We start from the raw sequence: 15,932 nt of genomic DNA on the forward strand, positions 1-15,932 counted from the left end.
GACCCATGACCTCGTTGCGCAATCGGAGCAAGGTCTGAGATTCGACACGTGGCGAGGGCCTGTTAGAGTTCAGATGCTCCTGGCAACGGATCCATTGACCCAGATAAGAACCTTTCCATCGGATCCAGGGGCCCCAGGAACAGAGTCGCATCGGAGGCCTGGCTCAGATCAGGCTGTTCGTAATTGCATGACGTACAGGGGTTCTTGTCAGAGCGGGTGAGCCTTTCATTTTTGGGAGTGGCATGTCGCTTAAAGATCCAAGCGAGGCAGACACATCTTGAGGCTGAACAGGCCACAAAACGGCCCTGTAACGGCTGTCACGGCCAGGGCTGAAAAAAACTCTGATTGCCGAAGTTATTCCTTCAAGCCCAGTAGGGTAAGTTCGGTCTACAACTAGAAAACGCCATGCCGGGACTGTTGACGCCACCCGTTCCTGGTCAACATTCCAATTCTTGGCTTTCTGAAAGCCTCAAAAGACGAATTATCATTCATTGTCAATTTTTCACTAAGCGAAATTAATCATGTACATTTGACCGAATCACACAAGTTTGTTGGTCCCTCCATGTTTGAAAGCACTGATCACCCATTCCTCGCCACATCTTCAACACCAACACTGTAATCACTCCCATTCCCACCAATCATCAAGCAGCCAGTAATCTTGGCTGGAGTCTCGTACTTACCCTGCACCAACCACGTGACCATGCAGTCTCTAACCTCCACGCCGGTAACGGTATGGGTGAGACACGGGTCCTTGAGCATTTCGATGCCGGGAATTCTATGGATCGTTAGTCTCATGACAGCCAAAAAGTGGAAACGAGAACCTACTTGATGTAGCCACGGTTAACCAGCTTGCCCTTCGTATCATGGAGGTCACCGTGGGTGAGCTTCAAGACATCGACAAAGAGCTGGTTGCGCCACGTGATCTACGTTGCAATGCCCTTGCATCCACCCGTCTCCTTGAAAGCATTAGAGAAGCCCTTGCTGTCGCCCTCGATGGAACCAGAATACTGAGCCGCACCCTTGGCGGAAGGTTCATCAATCAACCTGATAGAAAGGTCCAGTGAGGCCACCTTGAGGCCGAACTTGAGACCAGTGGGGAGACCTAGTTTGGCTGAGACCATGAAGTCGCCTTCAACCCGTCCACGGGTTATCAAGGTCTATGTTCTTCCACATGACCTTATTCCCACTGTCGCTGACAGTTTCTCGAGCACCTCTCTCGGTCTCACTGGTCTCGTCTTCAACTATGCCATCATGGCTAGTCTCTTCTTCTCCAAGCGATCCAGTGATCCAACCTGACTGGGGTTCATGAATGTCACTGTCTTCGAGATACGATGGCTCGCAACCATCGCATTGACTCGAACCTGAGCCTTCATCATCTGCGTCCATAGAGTAACCCCCGTGAGTCCCAGTCTCTGGCCATCTGTGATCGTCCCAGTAAGGGCAGAGGTGTTCAATACCCTCCCAGAGCTTTTCAAAATCGGACCTCTTGTACCTTGAGTCGTATCTTGGTGCCCTGGGGTAAAACCTGCGGAATTCCGATAGATTGTATCCGCAGGTTACGAGGGCAGCATCCCATAGATCACCCCTATATCCACCAACTGGGGTCCATTCGCCCTCACATTCAAACTCGTTTTGGATGTATGCTGTCATGGATACCGATCGATGATTGTCGTCGACTGTGTAGACTGAAGCCCCTCGCTGGATCAAATAGACCAAGTTTTCCAGCTCGTCACTCGTCGAAGGGTTCCATGCAAAGTAAACGAGAGTGTGGAGGCAAGTGAAGCCCTTCATTAAGGCCATGTAGTTGTTGGTCACACGGGCTTGAATGTTCGCCCCAGCGTCGATGAGAGCAGCCAGGGCATCGCAATTACAATGTCCCCGTGGCCATGAGCCACACACTCGATGTAGCATCGTTCGTCCCATTTCGTCGACTTCGTTAACTGCACCTGAGAGAAATGGAGCGCCATAATGCGTATAAAATCTTAAAGCGGACTGCATTTGTCAGTAGATACTCAGTTTCACATCGCGACTTGAGTCCATACAGCATCCGCTTCGGCGCAGGCTTCCACCAATGGACTGAGGTTCTCGTTTGCATCTAAAAGTGGATCTGCCCCATGCTGCAGCAGTAGTCTCAGAATGTCATTCCGATCTAACTGTTGTGCTATTATCAAGGGAGTTCTCTCGATACGGTGGTTGTAACAGCCTATCGCATCGACGTCCAACCCGGCCTCGATGAGAAGTTGGCATATTTCGGGCCATGCTGTGGCATACTGATGATGATGTTAGTAGTTGTAATGCATGAAGTGACTTGCTGGCCGAGACTTTCATGAAGCAGGCCTGTTCCTCTCTCGTCCTGAACTCTCACATTAGTCTTGCCCTCTGCAAGCATGACCCGGAACTCGTGAATTCGGCCTTGTCTCACGATATCAAAAACTGGTGAGCCACGGGGAATGATGGGGTTGATAGAAATTCTTGGGATGCTCTGAACGCAGTGATCGAAGAGCTGGCCTTGTGTGACGGAAATGTGGATAGTTAGCGCATGGTTCGTTGGCCGGAACGAAAGGCCAGCCACAACATCCCCGTGAGGTTGTTCCTTGTCTAGGGGGCCCTCAGAGGTCTTTTCGTGTACAAGTCGTTTCCTCTTGTTTGTGGTGATGGTAAGAACTCCACAGTCAATGCCTATCTCCTCTCTAAGCCGCTTCTGCTTGATGCCTACGCGTTTGGGCACACTCGCGAGGATGGTCCTGGGACCTTGCATTTTGAACTATTAGCCAGATCGTGGTACTCAAAGGGATCGCTGTGGCTTCGGAGTACATGAATGGGGAAACTCACTGTTAGGGTTGATGGCTATCACTGGAGCGCTATAAATCATCCCCCCGATCATTCGCAGTTCGTTTGGAAGGCTTGGTAGTTCCTGAGGCAGCGATAGCGTGCTCTGGTCCTTCCAGACTTTGTCTCTTGCCGACTGAATCAGTCGCTCCAGGTCATTAATGATCTGACCCGCATCCTCCGCGTCCAGCGTCGACCCGTTGTTGCCGACCAGGCGAGACAAGCGAGAGACACTCTCCTCCAGCTTGGAGCACGCCTCCATGGCTTCCGGCTCGGCAACGCCCGAGATATCTTGGCGCCTGTTTCCGGCAAGCTCCCCTGTCGCTGTTGGGTTGGCATTCTCTGTGCCTTTTTTGTCTAGGGGATCTTGGATTCTTCCCATCTTGGCCAAGATCTGTTGAATGATGCTTTCAGTTGTCTCAGCCGTGCTCGCATTGATGGAAGAGGTCCTGGCGGTGGCTTCAGCCTGAAGTAGCGTGAGATATAAGTTGATTTGGGTCCCGAAGGCTCGAATTCGGTCCTGGGCCTTCTCAATATCCTTGTCCTTCCGCACAGCGCGAAATCTCATACGTAATCGGTCGGCTCGGCTCGTTGAGACGGGATGTAGACTCTTTAGAAGAGCATCGAAGTCGGATAGCGTATTTGCGCAGGTATCCAGGTGTGATCTCAGCGATGCGACGGTCTTGGGCGAAGAAATGTCCAAGGGACATTGTGACAGCCGCTCGAGGAACGTGGATAGTATCTCGACATCTTGGGCGAGCTGGGCAACAGTCTGAGGCGCGTCATTCAAGTTTCGTAGGAAGTCTCGAATGCCTTTCGCCGACTTGATGCTCAAATCAATGATGGCGAGCGCACCGGTGACGCTGTCCATGGTGTTTGTGGTGATGAAAGTGGACAGGTTGGGCAGACTCAGGCTGAAAGATCAACTTTGTCCCTTTGTACGGTCGCAGTTTCTCCGCTTCCGTGGAAGCAGGCTGTGCAGAGTGTCGTCTGCCTTGGCTGACACGGGAGACGAGATAATTGGTGGCTTCAACTTCTCACAGCCTGGTTCGCGATGCCTCACCTCTCAGTTTTATCCCTTTCCACTTTTCTTCCGCTCTACATCTAGGTTTAAAGGTGGTGAGCCTCGTTCCACTCATGATTTGAAGCTCTAGGAGCTTCACTAGAAAGCCTGAAAAAGCGAATCTCGCCATAGCAGAGGCCATCTGCCGGTATTGGCCGGTCAACTTCGGCCTCGCAACCGGCACACTTATCTACCTGGGGGCGACGTCAAGCAGATGTTCTACTGAGCTGAGAGTGAGCATGAAAGCGCCTGTAGTTTGTTTAATATTCTGACACCAAGCTCTATTTAGATAAAACGACCCATACCTATCCGAAACCCCCTTCGTTCTTGGAACTTCTGTCCACTTCTCTGAATTTCCCCAACAATGAACAATTTTACCCGCCCTTACCTGATAGCGGCCATCCCTGGAGACGGCATTGGTGTGGAGGTGGCCGAGGTAACCTGGGATAAGAAGCTTGTCGACGCAATGACAACTCGCATGGCTCAGAACAATGCGTTCTTTATTATAGTTGAAGCCCGGCTCTTGATGGGTTAATTGAGCCAGAAGACAGAGAGTTGGTGAGAGCGATGGCATAACGACATCAAGCAAAGGTTCATACACAGGGAGCCAGTGTTTACAATGAGGAGATTTCTATTAAAAGTAATGAAGTTACAGTATGTTCAACAAAAGAAATGTGTCTGGAGAGGATCTTCACCCGTTCCCAAACTCGGCCAACCTCCGCATCGCTTCCAGCAGTGATTTGCAATAGCTGAGAAGGGCCGTTTCTAAGGTCTTGGCTTGATCATGCTGCAGGTTGAGAAGACCTTGGCGCACAGCGTCGATGCTGGCCAGATGCTGCGCAACGTTAGTTTCCTCTCAGAGATGGCAACACTGAGTCATACATACACGTCCCAGAGCTTCCTCCCCCACCCCCAATTTTACCTTGGAGCGCTTGGAGGAGTTGCACATGACTTTGACTTCTGCTCGAATATCCTTGGTTTCTTTTGTCCATCTCTGAATCGACTTGAGTGTCTTTGAGCGGAGTCCGCATATGGCTCCGTGAGGTTCCGCATTGGTTTCAAATACACGCAGCTTCTCGCGATATCTTGCCAGTAGTTTCATCTCAGACATGGTGGCCTCGAACATGTCGTCGGTGATCGATCGAAGGCTTTTGTGGTGGTTCCTGGCTCTGGCGTAGGGCTGATCCTTCGTGAACAATCCACAGAAATAAGACGTCTTCGTCTCCTTGCGATCGGCAATGTCGATGATGGACCTCTCGATGTCGATGTGAAGTTGACTCAGCCGATCATAGTGCCCAGCGAATGTCAACTTTACGTCAGTCATCAAGCCATCGTGGATCTCCTTGAACAGCTCGGCCTCCTTCATGGCTCGTCGAAATGAGCGCTCCATGGCCGGGGGTAGCGCGAAGTCTCTGTCCATGACATCCGACCGGGTGATGGATGACTTGAGCGTCGTTAGATATTCCGGGATAACAAAAGCCTCCTCGGCAGAGATGGGCGAAATGAACCGGGCTTGGGGAATGGTGGAGATTGTCCTGTTCTTTGAATCGGTGCTCCACCAATTCAAAACTCCTGGGAAACGGTCGATGAACGCCATGGCGACCGAGGGCCATCCCACTCCTGGCTGAGCCATGGCCCACGTCTTCAGAGTATCCCAAAAACCGTCTCCTGCCTCGCGCGGGGTAAGCCATTGGGCGATCAGAATGCAAGCAAACGCAAAAAGTGCTCCCGGCATCAGGTACTGTACGGTTGGGTTCGAGAGGGCTTGGCCGACGAATCTTCCAACATTCCAACCGTTTCTTTGGTGCTCCTTGGTGGTTATACCTTCGTTGTCGGAGTTGGAGTCGCTATGCCGAACATTCTTCGTCTTCTTGTCGCCCTTTCTGGATTTGGTGCGCCTGGATGACTCGGAGGATCTTCCGCCCCAAGAGGAAAGACGGCCGAATCGCATGTTGAACAAACAAGGTGGTAGGAAGGAAGAACTGCGGTTGCTGGTGAGGATGGGTTGCAAGAGAATGGTTGCAGAAACGTTGACCAAAGTGAGACGCGGGGCCACCAAAAGACCTTGAAAGGAGCTAGCTCCCCCTACGGCTGCGGAGAACCCCTTTCCCTGAACACTGTTGGTGCTAGGAATAGCTTGATGCTGTTCAAGAGGGTAGAATGCTTGACTCATTACAGGGCTGCGCCACTTAGCCGTCCGTATGCCTTAGAACGGCGATGGACTACTTGCCATTCACTGCTTACCTGACGGAGGAGCCGCTCTGATGACTGGTTCATGCAAACAGCGCTGAGTAGGATGCGGACTGACCAACGGTGGATGTCGCTAAGCGACTGGGTCTGCAAGCGCCAGACGCGGGTGGCCGTCTTCCAATACCAGGTTGCGAGCCTATCAGAGTGGAGGAGGAAAATGACAAGTCTCAAAAAGTGGAACTGTGAAGCTGTGAATAGAGGAACAATAGAAAGATGCACGATGGACGGGAATACGGGGAATACGAACGTAATGCGACTCTCAATTTCAGCGCGCCACGGCGGTCTCTAGTTCAGGGACAATAGGAAGCCCTATTTGTGAGGCGAAATCGATATTATGAAACTAGCAATCTGGGCAGGAAGACAGACTAACAAGGTCGTATTGGCGATGAAGGTTGCGCCAAGGCCAAGCCTAGACACTTCAGGGATATTGCATGTTGGTTCTGGACTACACATCCCGTGTCCCACACTCCCAGCTTACAGTCCAATCTCCGACACCCATATCCCAGCTCCCCACTTCTGAGAGGCAGATCAGCTCGGCTACTGCAGAACAAGTGACGGGCTGAGACGAACTCCTGCTTCCCTGCAACAAATGTCCCTACTTCTCCTTCTTCCAGCTCTGCCCGCAATTCTTCTTCAGCCACTTGAAACCCCCCTGGGCTTTGACCAGCTCGGGTATGAACTTATCCATGTACACCGCCATGAGTTGGTGGTCCTGCATCGCCTCCGCCACTCTGCTATACAGGGCTTGTTCTTCCTCTGATTCGCGCGGGCTGTTTTGGAGCCGCTGCACATGTTCCGCCCACTTCTTGTTGATGGCGTCGTGCGCCTTGTCGTTGGCAGCCTCTCCGGGGACGAGCCAGCGCGGGTCAGTGAACGGTGCCTCGCTGTGGTTCAGGTCGAGATGCTGGAAGAAGGTGGTAGGTTTCTGGGTCGGATATGTCGTGAGAAGACGGTGGTGGAGTTGGCAAATGCTGATAATGTGCTCGCTTGCAGGCTTGATACGCTGCTTGCCGTAGACCGAGTGCCAACCAGTCATGCCAAGGGCGCCGAGAAGAGCAGATGCCACCATGACTAGGATGACCTGAAGGTTGATCATGCTGTTGGACAGGCGTGAACAAGAGTGGAACAACGTGATGGGTGTGAGAGCTGCGGTATGTGCCAAAGGTATGTTGAAGAGTGGCGATGAAAGATTCAACCAAGGTAGGGCACCGGCATATTTAATGTGGGAATTACAATGAGATGAAATACCAAGGGCCTCTGACGCCTAGATTGAAGGTCCCATGGCGAGCGGGCAGGTAGGCTGGCAAGACCTGGCAGAGCCAAGCCAAGGTTTCAGGACATCTGACCAGAGTCTTGGCTTAAGGAAGGTCAATGACGTAAATGGAACAAAAGCATCCAATCTTTTCCAACCTCAAGGCTTCTTCCTTAGGCCGCAAGGCGTTGGTCTACTGGCGGTTCTCCCTTTGAAGGATGGTTGCTCAGCCACTCGTGCACGGCTGTGGGTGAGATTTTGCCTGCCTTTGGTTTGGATCTCTGGGGTAAAGGCAAAGACTCCAGGACCATTGAAATTGCGACGCAATCTATCGGAGGGTTATTGATGTATGTCTTGGTTTTTATTGACCCTTTATTATCGTGGTTTTGTACTCAACATCAACCACCACTGGCTGTTGTTCATGTGACACTCCAGTTTGGCACGTGACATGGCTCGAGCGGGCTTCTTTGTTTGCAACTTCTCGTACTGGGAGCCTGCCTACTTTCTTCATGTGGTGATTTTTTGGCCTTTTCATCTGCTCATCTGCTCGTCGTGTTCTCTCTGGACTCCTCGCCCACCGTTGCTAAAGTTATCTCTGTGTTGATACAGGTAGGACTCTTCGATTCCCTCGCCCTTCACCTTAGATCTATGGCTTGCTGACCATGGTCACTGCCCCTCTAGGAACCGGCATTGCCCTACTATTCCGTCTTCAAGTTGCAGTCATGGCCCCGACCTCACCGGACAAGCCAGACGCTCGCCGTTCTCGATCTCGACCACCTCTTTACTCCTTCTCGGGCACGATACGCCACCAGTTGCCAGTCATACCTAGACCCTCACAAAGACCCTCCCATTGTCGCCTCCCACCAACCGAGGCCCCAACCGGAAACCATCCTACCGGCCGCTTCGATCGAGCTCATCAATTGGGTCGCTCTTCTCGTCCTATTCGCAAATCCGGGATGTCGATGGTTCCACGGTCTCAACGTTCCAATGCCACTATCATCGCCGGGATTGACCGCTCTCTTCGATCCCACCCCAGTGCACTTGATCAGTCCCGAGAGCCTCCTGCACCTGTTGACTCTAAGCACCGTCAGAGCCCGTATAAACCTCTGTCTTCTATCCCATCCAAGAGGGCACACCCTGTCGACGCGAATAGCGACAGCCGCTGCAGCGACGACCCCCCACAGAAGCGGCATTGCCTTGTTCACCAAGGTGTATCTGAGTTCTTCCACACGGCTACAACTGCCACAGATCTGCTTCCTCAGATTTTATCTATCAATGATGTCGTTTCCCGTCCCAACATCGATAAGTTTGGGGACGAGTTTCCCAAAGAGGATCAACGCCACTCAATGTGGCCTTTGGATTCAGCAAAATCTGATACGGTGATCTCACTTGGAAAACAGAAGAATAGCACAACCGGACAACGGACCACACCAGCAGGAGCCACCAAGGAGCACAATCAGTTGGACCAGCCTACTCGATCCATCGAGCACCAAGTCAAGCCCCTCTCCAAGAGGCCTGGAGATGATGGGCTGCCGAGCGAAAGGTTTGACACGAAGGCATGCCAGCAACTCGAGTCCCCTCGCCGCACAGCCGTCTGCAATACGGAAGGCAGTCCCTATGATGAGCTTCCAAACCCCAACAATCTCTCGGAACCGAAGAAGCCATCTCGGGACAAGAGTGAGACCTCCAAGAGCCCTGATCCAACCACAGCTCCAGTCTTGGAAGGTTGGCCCCTCATTTTCGCCTGTGTTGTTGCATTCATCGGTGGAATGTTCTTGCACGACTTGCGATTCCCCGACCTGCGAGTCCCCGAGTTTCGTGCTGTAGACTGGAACGAGAGGGCCATCGAACTTGAGATTGCGCTGGCGACGATATCAAGAGTCGTTCTCTTTGGCGAGGCCAGTCTCTCCCAACAGAGACTCCATCCTGGCATGCTCCCCGTCGATGGCTTGGCCCATGATCACAATCCCTCGTTCGGGCCCTACCAGAGGATACCAGTACGATCCAAGTGGTTTTCCAACTCAACCGAGTTTCCGCAGTACGAACCTTGGCTGACCACGTCATCTGGGGTATTTGTGCCGGAGCCAGATTTCTTGGAGGACCTTTGGGTGGTTACTCACAGCACTTGCTTAGACGTTAGTTCGGTTCCCATTCCGGATGGGTCATCTCCGTCCAACGACTTTTGTTTCCTCCTTGCCCACACCTTGACTGAGTTGAAAATATTCTACAGATTTGGATATTCTGAATTCGGCTCCTACTACACAGGTACGAGTCTCGGCATGAATGAGGTCATGCTGTCCAACATGGAAATTATACAACAGATGCAGAGGAATGGTTCCGAAGAGCTGGGCTCTGATCAGCTTCGCGCCCGCGCGTTGCATGCTCCATCTACGGCAGCAGTTTCCCTGCCGACCGCTGAACCACCATCTCCTCGCCGCCGGCTTCCAGCTGATACAAGCATCCCTGACGACATACCAGAGAGCTTCATCAAAGATTGGCACGATGCAATGGCAGCTCGCAGTTCTTGGACTAAGCAGGAGCACGCATCAACGACCACTCCAACGTTTGACACGACCGCGTCGAGTAAGATTCATGTCAATCGTCTCGGGCAAAGAGCTAACATGACTACCAGAGATACCGAAGCTTAGAGACTACGCCGAGGCTCAGATGAACAATGGAACCGCGAACCTCTTAGTCCAGCATGTTATCGACGTGATCGTTGGCCGACGCCTGAACGAAACCGACGAGGTTGAGGGTCCAACTTATGGCAAAATCATTGATCATTCAACCAGGCTGGACAAGTTCTGCGATCTTTTTCTTCAATTGAATGATCACGTATCGAAAGCCATTCGGTTTGCGAACAGGACCGAGTTGAACGCCTACCAGCTCAGTAGGTTTAAACGTATCCAGGACGTCGCCCCCTTCCTGCGGGACATTGCCACACCTAGATTGGACGGCATGAAAGACAGAGCCAAGCGAGGAGTCCTGCTACTAAAGGAGACAGAGAAGCGCCAAGCAAAGCTTCAAAGTGAGATTGAAAGGACCCTGCGAAACGGCTGGCTCGGTCCAAGAGTCGAGTGGCTGGGCCGCCGGACCATCTGTTATCACTTACCCGACCTGAAGGGCATGGCCCTTCAATGGAGCCATGCTCGCCAATGGCTGGCAGTGGAGTTGGAAGAAGTATTCGAAATCTATCAGGGCCGGCAGGCAGAGTTCAACTTGCTCGACACGCCGCCAAGCAATCTTTCCGAGAAGCAACTTGATGAGTGGTGGTCATGGAGGATGGAAATGATTTGGTCGAGATGGTCCTTGGAGGATAGACGCAAATATCCAGTGGGCAAGGAGTCGTTTTGCTGGAGAGAGACGGACTGGAACCCTTACGCATCCACGTGGCAGAGGATGGTTGGATGGGTGACGGGCCGAGACAATGTTGACATTCCGTCTCGATGTGGCGACGCGTCAAAGAGACATGGATGACTTGAGCGAGGGCTCTGGACATGTATCTCGGATTGCATGTGGTGGATGATAGCGTCTATAATCTAGACGTTGATAGAAAGGTATGAGTGGCTTATTATAGTAATATCACGGCTGTCCCTCCTTAGCTTTAAGTCTAAATCTCGTGTCCTTTCGCTAGTCCGAGATTTGCACCGAGTTGTCCGGGCTCAGAAGATTGGCTCCTTCAGCCCACCAAACAGGCAATACCGTTTCAAAATCAACCTCAGTATGCAACGCTTCGCAGTCGTGCGGGAGGTGTTGTAAGTTAATAGCCAGGCTGAGCAGGCATCTGGTGCATTTAAACGCGCAGATAATGCTCACCACACTAAGAGCCACTCCAGTGCCCGGCCGGTGCTCTCAAACCGACCGGATCTGTCTATTCTTCCCCTTTTCAGCCGCCTCAAGCCTCCCTTTGTTCCTAGCGTCCGTAGAGCTTCCTTGTGCTCTACAATCTTGATTTTTCTTAGCTATCACGCTCAGAAAAAAAGCATCCAAGTTTAGCCCAGTGTATGAGTCGGAAGAGATGCCTGTCGCAACGGTTGTTATGAGTTTAAAGGATGCGTGGGTGCTCGATATGTGATACGGTATGTCCTCCAATTACAAGATTATTATCCTAAGATTTGGTCGCGCAGCATATTATAAATGGAAGTACCATCTGTTTGTACTGGCATCCGATTCAATGATCTTCTAATCCTATTCCCTCGTATACTCCATGCCTCATCACAACTTCGACTTCTCGGCCCAGAAAGGCGCCAGAGATTCTTCCAGCGGGCTTGACTTGGCTTCGTTTCTCTGCTTGGTCGTTTTGAAGATTCTAGGCAAACCTGTCTCCTCAAAGCTAGCACCATCGCGCACCATAGCGGCCAAGCCCTTGCTGGAAAGAAGGATCTTGGGCATACCGTAACCTGTAAACCCTGCCATGATGAACTGCCCAGGCTTTTCCGGGACTTGGCCAACGTGAGGCATAAAGTCTGAGCTGTAGCCAAGGACTAAGGCGATAGTCAGCGTTATTGTCATTCTAATGGAGATGCATATTTGATGTCCAGAGGATCAACTCACTCCCAGTCCAAACCTTGTTGGTCTTCATATCGCTATTCTCCCACCCGCGGAAGGTTCGCTGCATGTAGTTATCGAAATAAGGGACCGCTTCGTTCACCAGCTCGTCATCACGCACATTGTCGAACCATCGGTGCTTGTTATGCCAGAACGCCTGCCGCGCACCGCCCACAATGATGCTTCCATCCGCCCGGGGGATGAGATAGTCATTGTTCCCCTTGTCGAATCTGATGCCGTACGTGTTGACAAGGTGAGGTGTTTTCTTGCCTTTGGGACTCTCGAGATGACTACAGATACCTCTAACAGGGGTGATGGCTCGCGTATACTCGGGGAGGATCTGTGATGTGTATGCGTTCGTTGCGTGAACCAACTTTGGTGCTTTGATGGCTCCGCGGGCCGTGTGGACTGACCAAAGGCCACCCGAGTCTCGGGTCGATGACACCGACGTAACTGGCGTGTGGGCTTGGATGTTGAGCCCACTCTTAACCAGCTTTTCAAGTATTTGATGCACCAGCTTGGAAGGCCACAGATGAGCCGCCGTGTACGATATGCAGCATTTGGCGTTCTTGACCCCCGAAACCTGCCTCCGATTATTAACTGTGTCCCGTAGCATGAGGTGAACTAAAAATGGTGATTACTCACTCTTTCAGCATCCTCTCGGCCAGTGAAGGCGACATCGGTAAGATTGACGCCCGTGTTCCGAGAGAGACCCTTGTAAGTTGCCTCAACCTCGTCGGCATGCGCTGAATCAAGAAAGACGTCCAAAGCTCTCGTAACGTGGAAATCACAGTCCAGGTTTTCCTTCTCTACAAGGTCCTTGACGGCGTAGACATGCGATGCCTCAAACGCAGCCAGCTCTGCTGTCGCTGCCTTGCCGAAGAGCTTTGTGAACTTGGGAATGTCCGAGAACGTGTCAGGCTTGACATGTCCGCCATTGCGCCCAGTAGCACCGGAGCATATCTTTCTCGCCTCTAGCAGCACAACCGAGGGAGGGTTGGGATTGTCCTTGAGGAGAAAGTATGCAGTAGCGACACCGGAAAGACCAGACCCAATAATCACGACGTCGGCTTTGGCGGGCAGCTCGGGTGTGCTTCGATAGTCATCGAGCTTCTTGGGTTCAGAATTCCAGAAGGAAGATGTGGGATTCGCGACTGGCGCACGATCAGTTGCGTTGGAGGCCATTGTTCAATGCTGTATTTCAGTTCCCTTGCTAGTGGGAAGCAATGGAGGGAGAACAGAGCTTAAAAGACGTCGTCTGAAGAAAGATATCAAGTTTGGCCAAGCCACAGGCGCCGGATAGACACGCAGCCCGCTGGAGACACCGGGCCCAAATAGGAAATATTTGCCTAGCGAACGGCGCCAACATTGCACTGTATTCCGGGATTGGGCGTCGGGCCGTTATGCTATCATACAAGAGTCGGCCAGTCGTCGAATATCCTGTTTCTGGATAAGACTCGTGATGGCCGGTAGCGCATTTTGCGGAAGACTACTGTCTGGAATGGCAGGTTGCATGAGAACAATCTCCCTCGCACTTTGACTATTTCGGGCAAGTGAAATGAGAGCAGTCAACAAGTCTACCTAGGTTGGTGTCTGATAGGTCGCATATCCTGATGAACCCCGCAAAACACCGGCCTCAACCGGACCGGAAACTCAATGATGACAGTTACAGAGACAATCTACTTCACATTGGAACAACATCAGAAGCATTCATGTCTATTCACATAGTCAAACCTGCACGCCCGTAGCGCAAATCAAGTCTTGATCAACCAACCACCCCAAGCATTCAATCCCCGAAAGGAACACTGGCTAGTTGATCAAAGACTGTTCCAAAATTCCTCCTTGTTCATCTTCCCCTAGGCTTGGGCCTCAGACTCCTTGATGATCCTGCGAGCCATATCAGGGATTGTATCGGCCATAACGTCCACCTCGCCGAATATGTCGGCACATGGCTCCTTCTCCAAGATGGTGCAATAGGCAGCTACACGCGGAGGGGAATTTGAACCTGATCTTCTCAACACCGATACACATGGCTTCAGTTCTCACACGGATCTCAGCTAGGTAGTGGTTCAAAGTCTCGTACAGAATCTCTTATCAAAGGTTGCGAGCATCTGCTAATGCACGGTTTATCTTTAGCCTGAGTGCCCATCAGACTATCACCCATGAGCTCTCCGCACAAGACTGCCGTTTCTAGCCGACCAAAGCTATTGTTGAGTTGCAAATGATTACATAGTAATCTATTGTATACGACTAATGGCTGGAATGCGCACAATGGCCATTCTCAGCTTGTTTGGCTGTCATGCGGACCGGGGACTACGCCGGAAGCGCCGGGTCTCTCCTGGATGCCGGTCCCAGTGCCGGTTCAACAGAAAGTGCCATGGTGCCGGTCTCTTCTCGCCGGTGCACAACATTCCTCCAAGTGATATTTCGTGTCAAGCTCAAAAATCTTTATCTATCTGCTTGGTCTCTGCGTCCGCTGCGAGAGTCGGTAGTCAGGAGCTTACGCTAAGACGGTGGCTAATCTACTGTAACATGCAGCTCATTAACCAGCTCCAATAGACCAAGACTGCTCGTTTCACAGCCTCTATTAATACCCGAGTTCTGTCGGGCGCTATATGCACTTTCTCAAGTCACCCTTGGGCCAAAAAACTGATTCATGCTGGATGTATTATAGTCATCGTTAAATGAAAGGTCATGAAATTATTGAACCGTTTGAGATCACCTCGACATCACCATGCCTCAATCTCTAGTACCGTCATACCCTAAAATTCCTACCATTATATCTTCGATCATGGTTCATACCAAGTAACCAACATGAGAATTCCACCGCCTAAAACGCAGAGATCAAAAACAAGCTGCAGAGAGATAACATCAGCACAGTGCCAAATTCAGGGTTCTGCTTCACTGAAGCATTGTCCGACGTGGTGGTCGCCGTGGCTGTCGACTCTGAATTTGAACCAGTCATTGCTGTTGTTATATCCAACGTCGGGAATGCTGTTTCGGTAGCCGGACTATATCCTGGCTGTTCATCACATCAACACTCCAAGCATATCCTCGGGATGGCAGTTGGGATACTCACCAGACCTGTTCCGATTACAGACTCGAAATTATCGCAATCGTACCCAGGGACATTGGAAAGCGTTGCCTCCAGACCCAAGCAGGTGGTTCTCATTAAATACATGCACGAGTAGGCATCGCGCAGTAGTTTTGGCTGGCAACTGCATGAGATGATCTTGGATACGTCCGTTTCTGAAACGCACCCGCGGAAGATGTTGCCGGCATTAACACATTTGCTCTTCAGGTCAAGGCAGAGCTGGTCTGGATAAGGCTCGTAGGAGCTTGGGGGGGCGGTGGTTGGGTCAAAGGTGATGACCGAGCCACAGAGACTGTTCCATAATTCACGAACTCTGTCAAAGTCGACGCCCAAGTCTTCGCGGCGATAACAGAGGCGCAGCTCATTCTCACATCTATCGATATTAGATGGTTATTCACCATTGAATCCTGCAACAGATAAGCGACTTACCCAAATAACGAGTCCAAGTACTCTTGGTGGCAAAGGCAGTCTTCTTTGCCAGGGCGGTCCAACACTGTAGCACATGCATCGCCGGAGCTTAGGAATGAGTCGCACTCTGGATGCGCGGTAACTTCCGAGCCTGCCGCGCAAGTGAGGCTCGGAAGTGTCTCAGCGGAAGCCTCCAAGAGATGTCCTGCAAGGACAAGTAGAGTGTAAAGAGTCTTCATGATGCAGCCTCGCTTTGGCGTAAAAAGGGCTCAACCCCTATCCAGCAATGGACATTGTGCACATTAATATACATGGGCCTCGGCATGTTCACGCAACCCGTCGTACTACTAACTTTACAGCTTGAGTCTCGATCCCGCCACTAAAAGGTGATTATGCAAGCCAGCGTTGCAATCGCTGCGGCTGAACCATTGCTGAACCATTGGCGAGGTGCTGAAGTGAGTCGAGAACGCCAATATTGGCGACGAGGC

The 15,932-nt window shown here is 51.6% G+C and overlaps 6 protein-coding genes across 6 annotated transcripts; 1 reads left to right on the forward strand and 5 right to left on the reverse strand.

Annotated features, from left to right (window-relative positions):
- Positions 1 to 923: 923 nt before the first annotated feature.
- Positions 924 to 3,700, reverse strand: NCS57_00675300 (Helo-like-N domain-containing protein; the record flags this gene model as incomplete). Its single annotated transcript, XM_053056632.1, has 5 exons — positions 924 to 1,102; positions 1,362 to 1,992; positions 2,043 to 2,270; positions 2,366 to 2,712; positions 2,833 to 3,700. The coding sequence occupies 5 exons, from the start codon at positions 3,698 to 3,700 to the stop codon at positions 924 to 926; spliced, it is 2,253 nt and encodes a 750-aa protein (XP_052912827.1).
- An 883-nt stretch (positions 3,701 to 4,583) lies between these two features.
- On the reverse strand, positions 4,584 to 5,843 carry NCS57_00675400 (uncharacterized protein; the record flags this gene model as incomplete). Its single annotated transcript, XM_053056633.1, has 2 exons — positions 4,584 to 4,727; positions 4,779 to 5,843. 2 exons carry the CDS (start codon positions 5,841 to 5,843, stop codon positions 4,584 to 4,586), a joined length of 1,209 nt encoding a protein of 402 aa, XP_052912828.1.
- Positions 5,844 to 6,737: 894 nt separating this feature from the next.
- On the reverse strand, positions 6,738 to 7,238 carry NCS57_00675500 (uncharacterized protein; the record flags this gene model as incomplete). The annotated part of the gene is made up of 1 exon (XM_053056634.1): positions 6,738 to 7,238. The coding sequence occupies one exon, from the start codon at positions 7,236 to 7,238 to the stop codon at positions 6,738 to 6,740; it is 501 nt and encodes a 166-aa protein (XP_052912829.1).
- Positions 7,239 to 8,056: 818 nt separating this feature from the next.
- NCS57_00675600 (uncharacterized protein) lies at positions 8,057 to 10,871 on the forward strand (the record flags this gene model as incomplete). The annotated part of the gene is made up of 2 exons (XM_053056635.1): positions 8,057 to 9,977; positions 10,027 to 10,871. 2 exons carry the CDS (start codon positions 8,057 to 8,059, stop codon positions 10,869 to 10,871), a joined length of 2,766 nt encoding a protein of 921 aa, XP_052912830.1.
- A 738-nt stretch (positions 10,872 to 11,609) lies between these two features.
- Positions 11,610 to 13,127, reverse strand: NCS57_00675700 (DAO domain-containing protein; the record flags this gene model as incomplete). The annotated part of the gene is made up of 3 exons (XM_053056636.1): positions 11,610 to 11,878; positions 11,949 to 12,525; positions 12,588 to 13,127. 3 exons carry the CDS (start codon positions 13,125 to 13,127, stop codon positions 11,610 to 11,612), a joined length of 1,386 nt encoding a protein of 461 aa, XP_052912831.1.
- A 1,645-nt stretch (positions 13,128 to 14,772) lies between these two features.
- On the reverse strand, positions 14,773 to 15,683 carry NCS57_00675800 (uncharacterized protein; the record flags this gene model as incomplete). Its single annotated transcript, XM_053056637.1, has 3 exons — positions 14,773 to 14,964; positions 15,022 to 15,409; positions 15,466 to 15,683. The coding sequence occupies 3 exons, from the start codon at positions 15,681 to 15,683 to the stop codon at positions 14,773 to 14,775; spliced, it is 798 nt and encodes a 265-aa protein (XP_052912832.1).
- Positions 15,684 to 15,932: the final 249 nt, after the last annotated feature.

This window comes from Fusarium keratoplasticum, chromosome 5 (genome assembly GCF_025433545.1).
Source record: "Fusarium keratoplasticum isolate Fu6.1 chromosome 5, whole genome shotgun sequence".
Taxonomy (NCBI): Eukaryota; Fungi; Ascomycota; class Sordariomycetes; order Hypocreales; family Nectriaceae; genus Fusarium; species Fusarium keratoplasticum.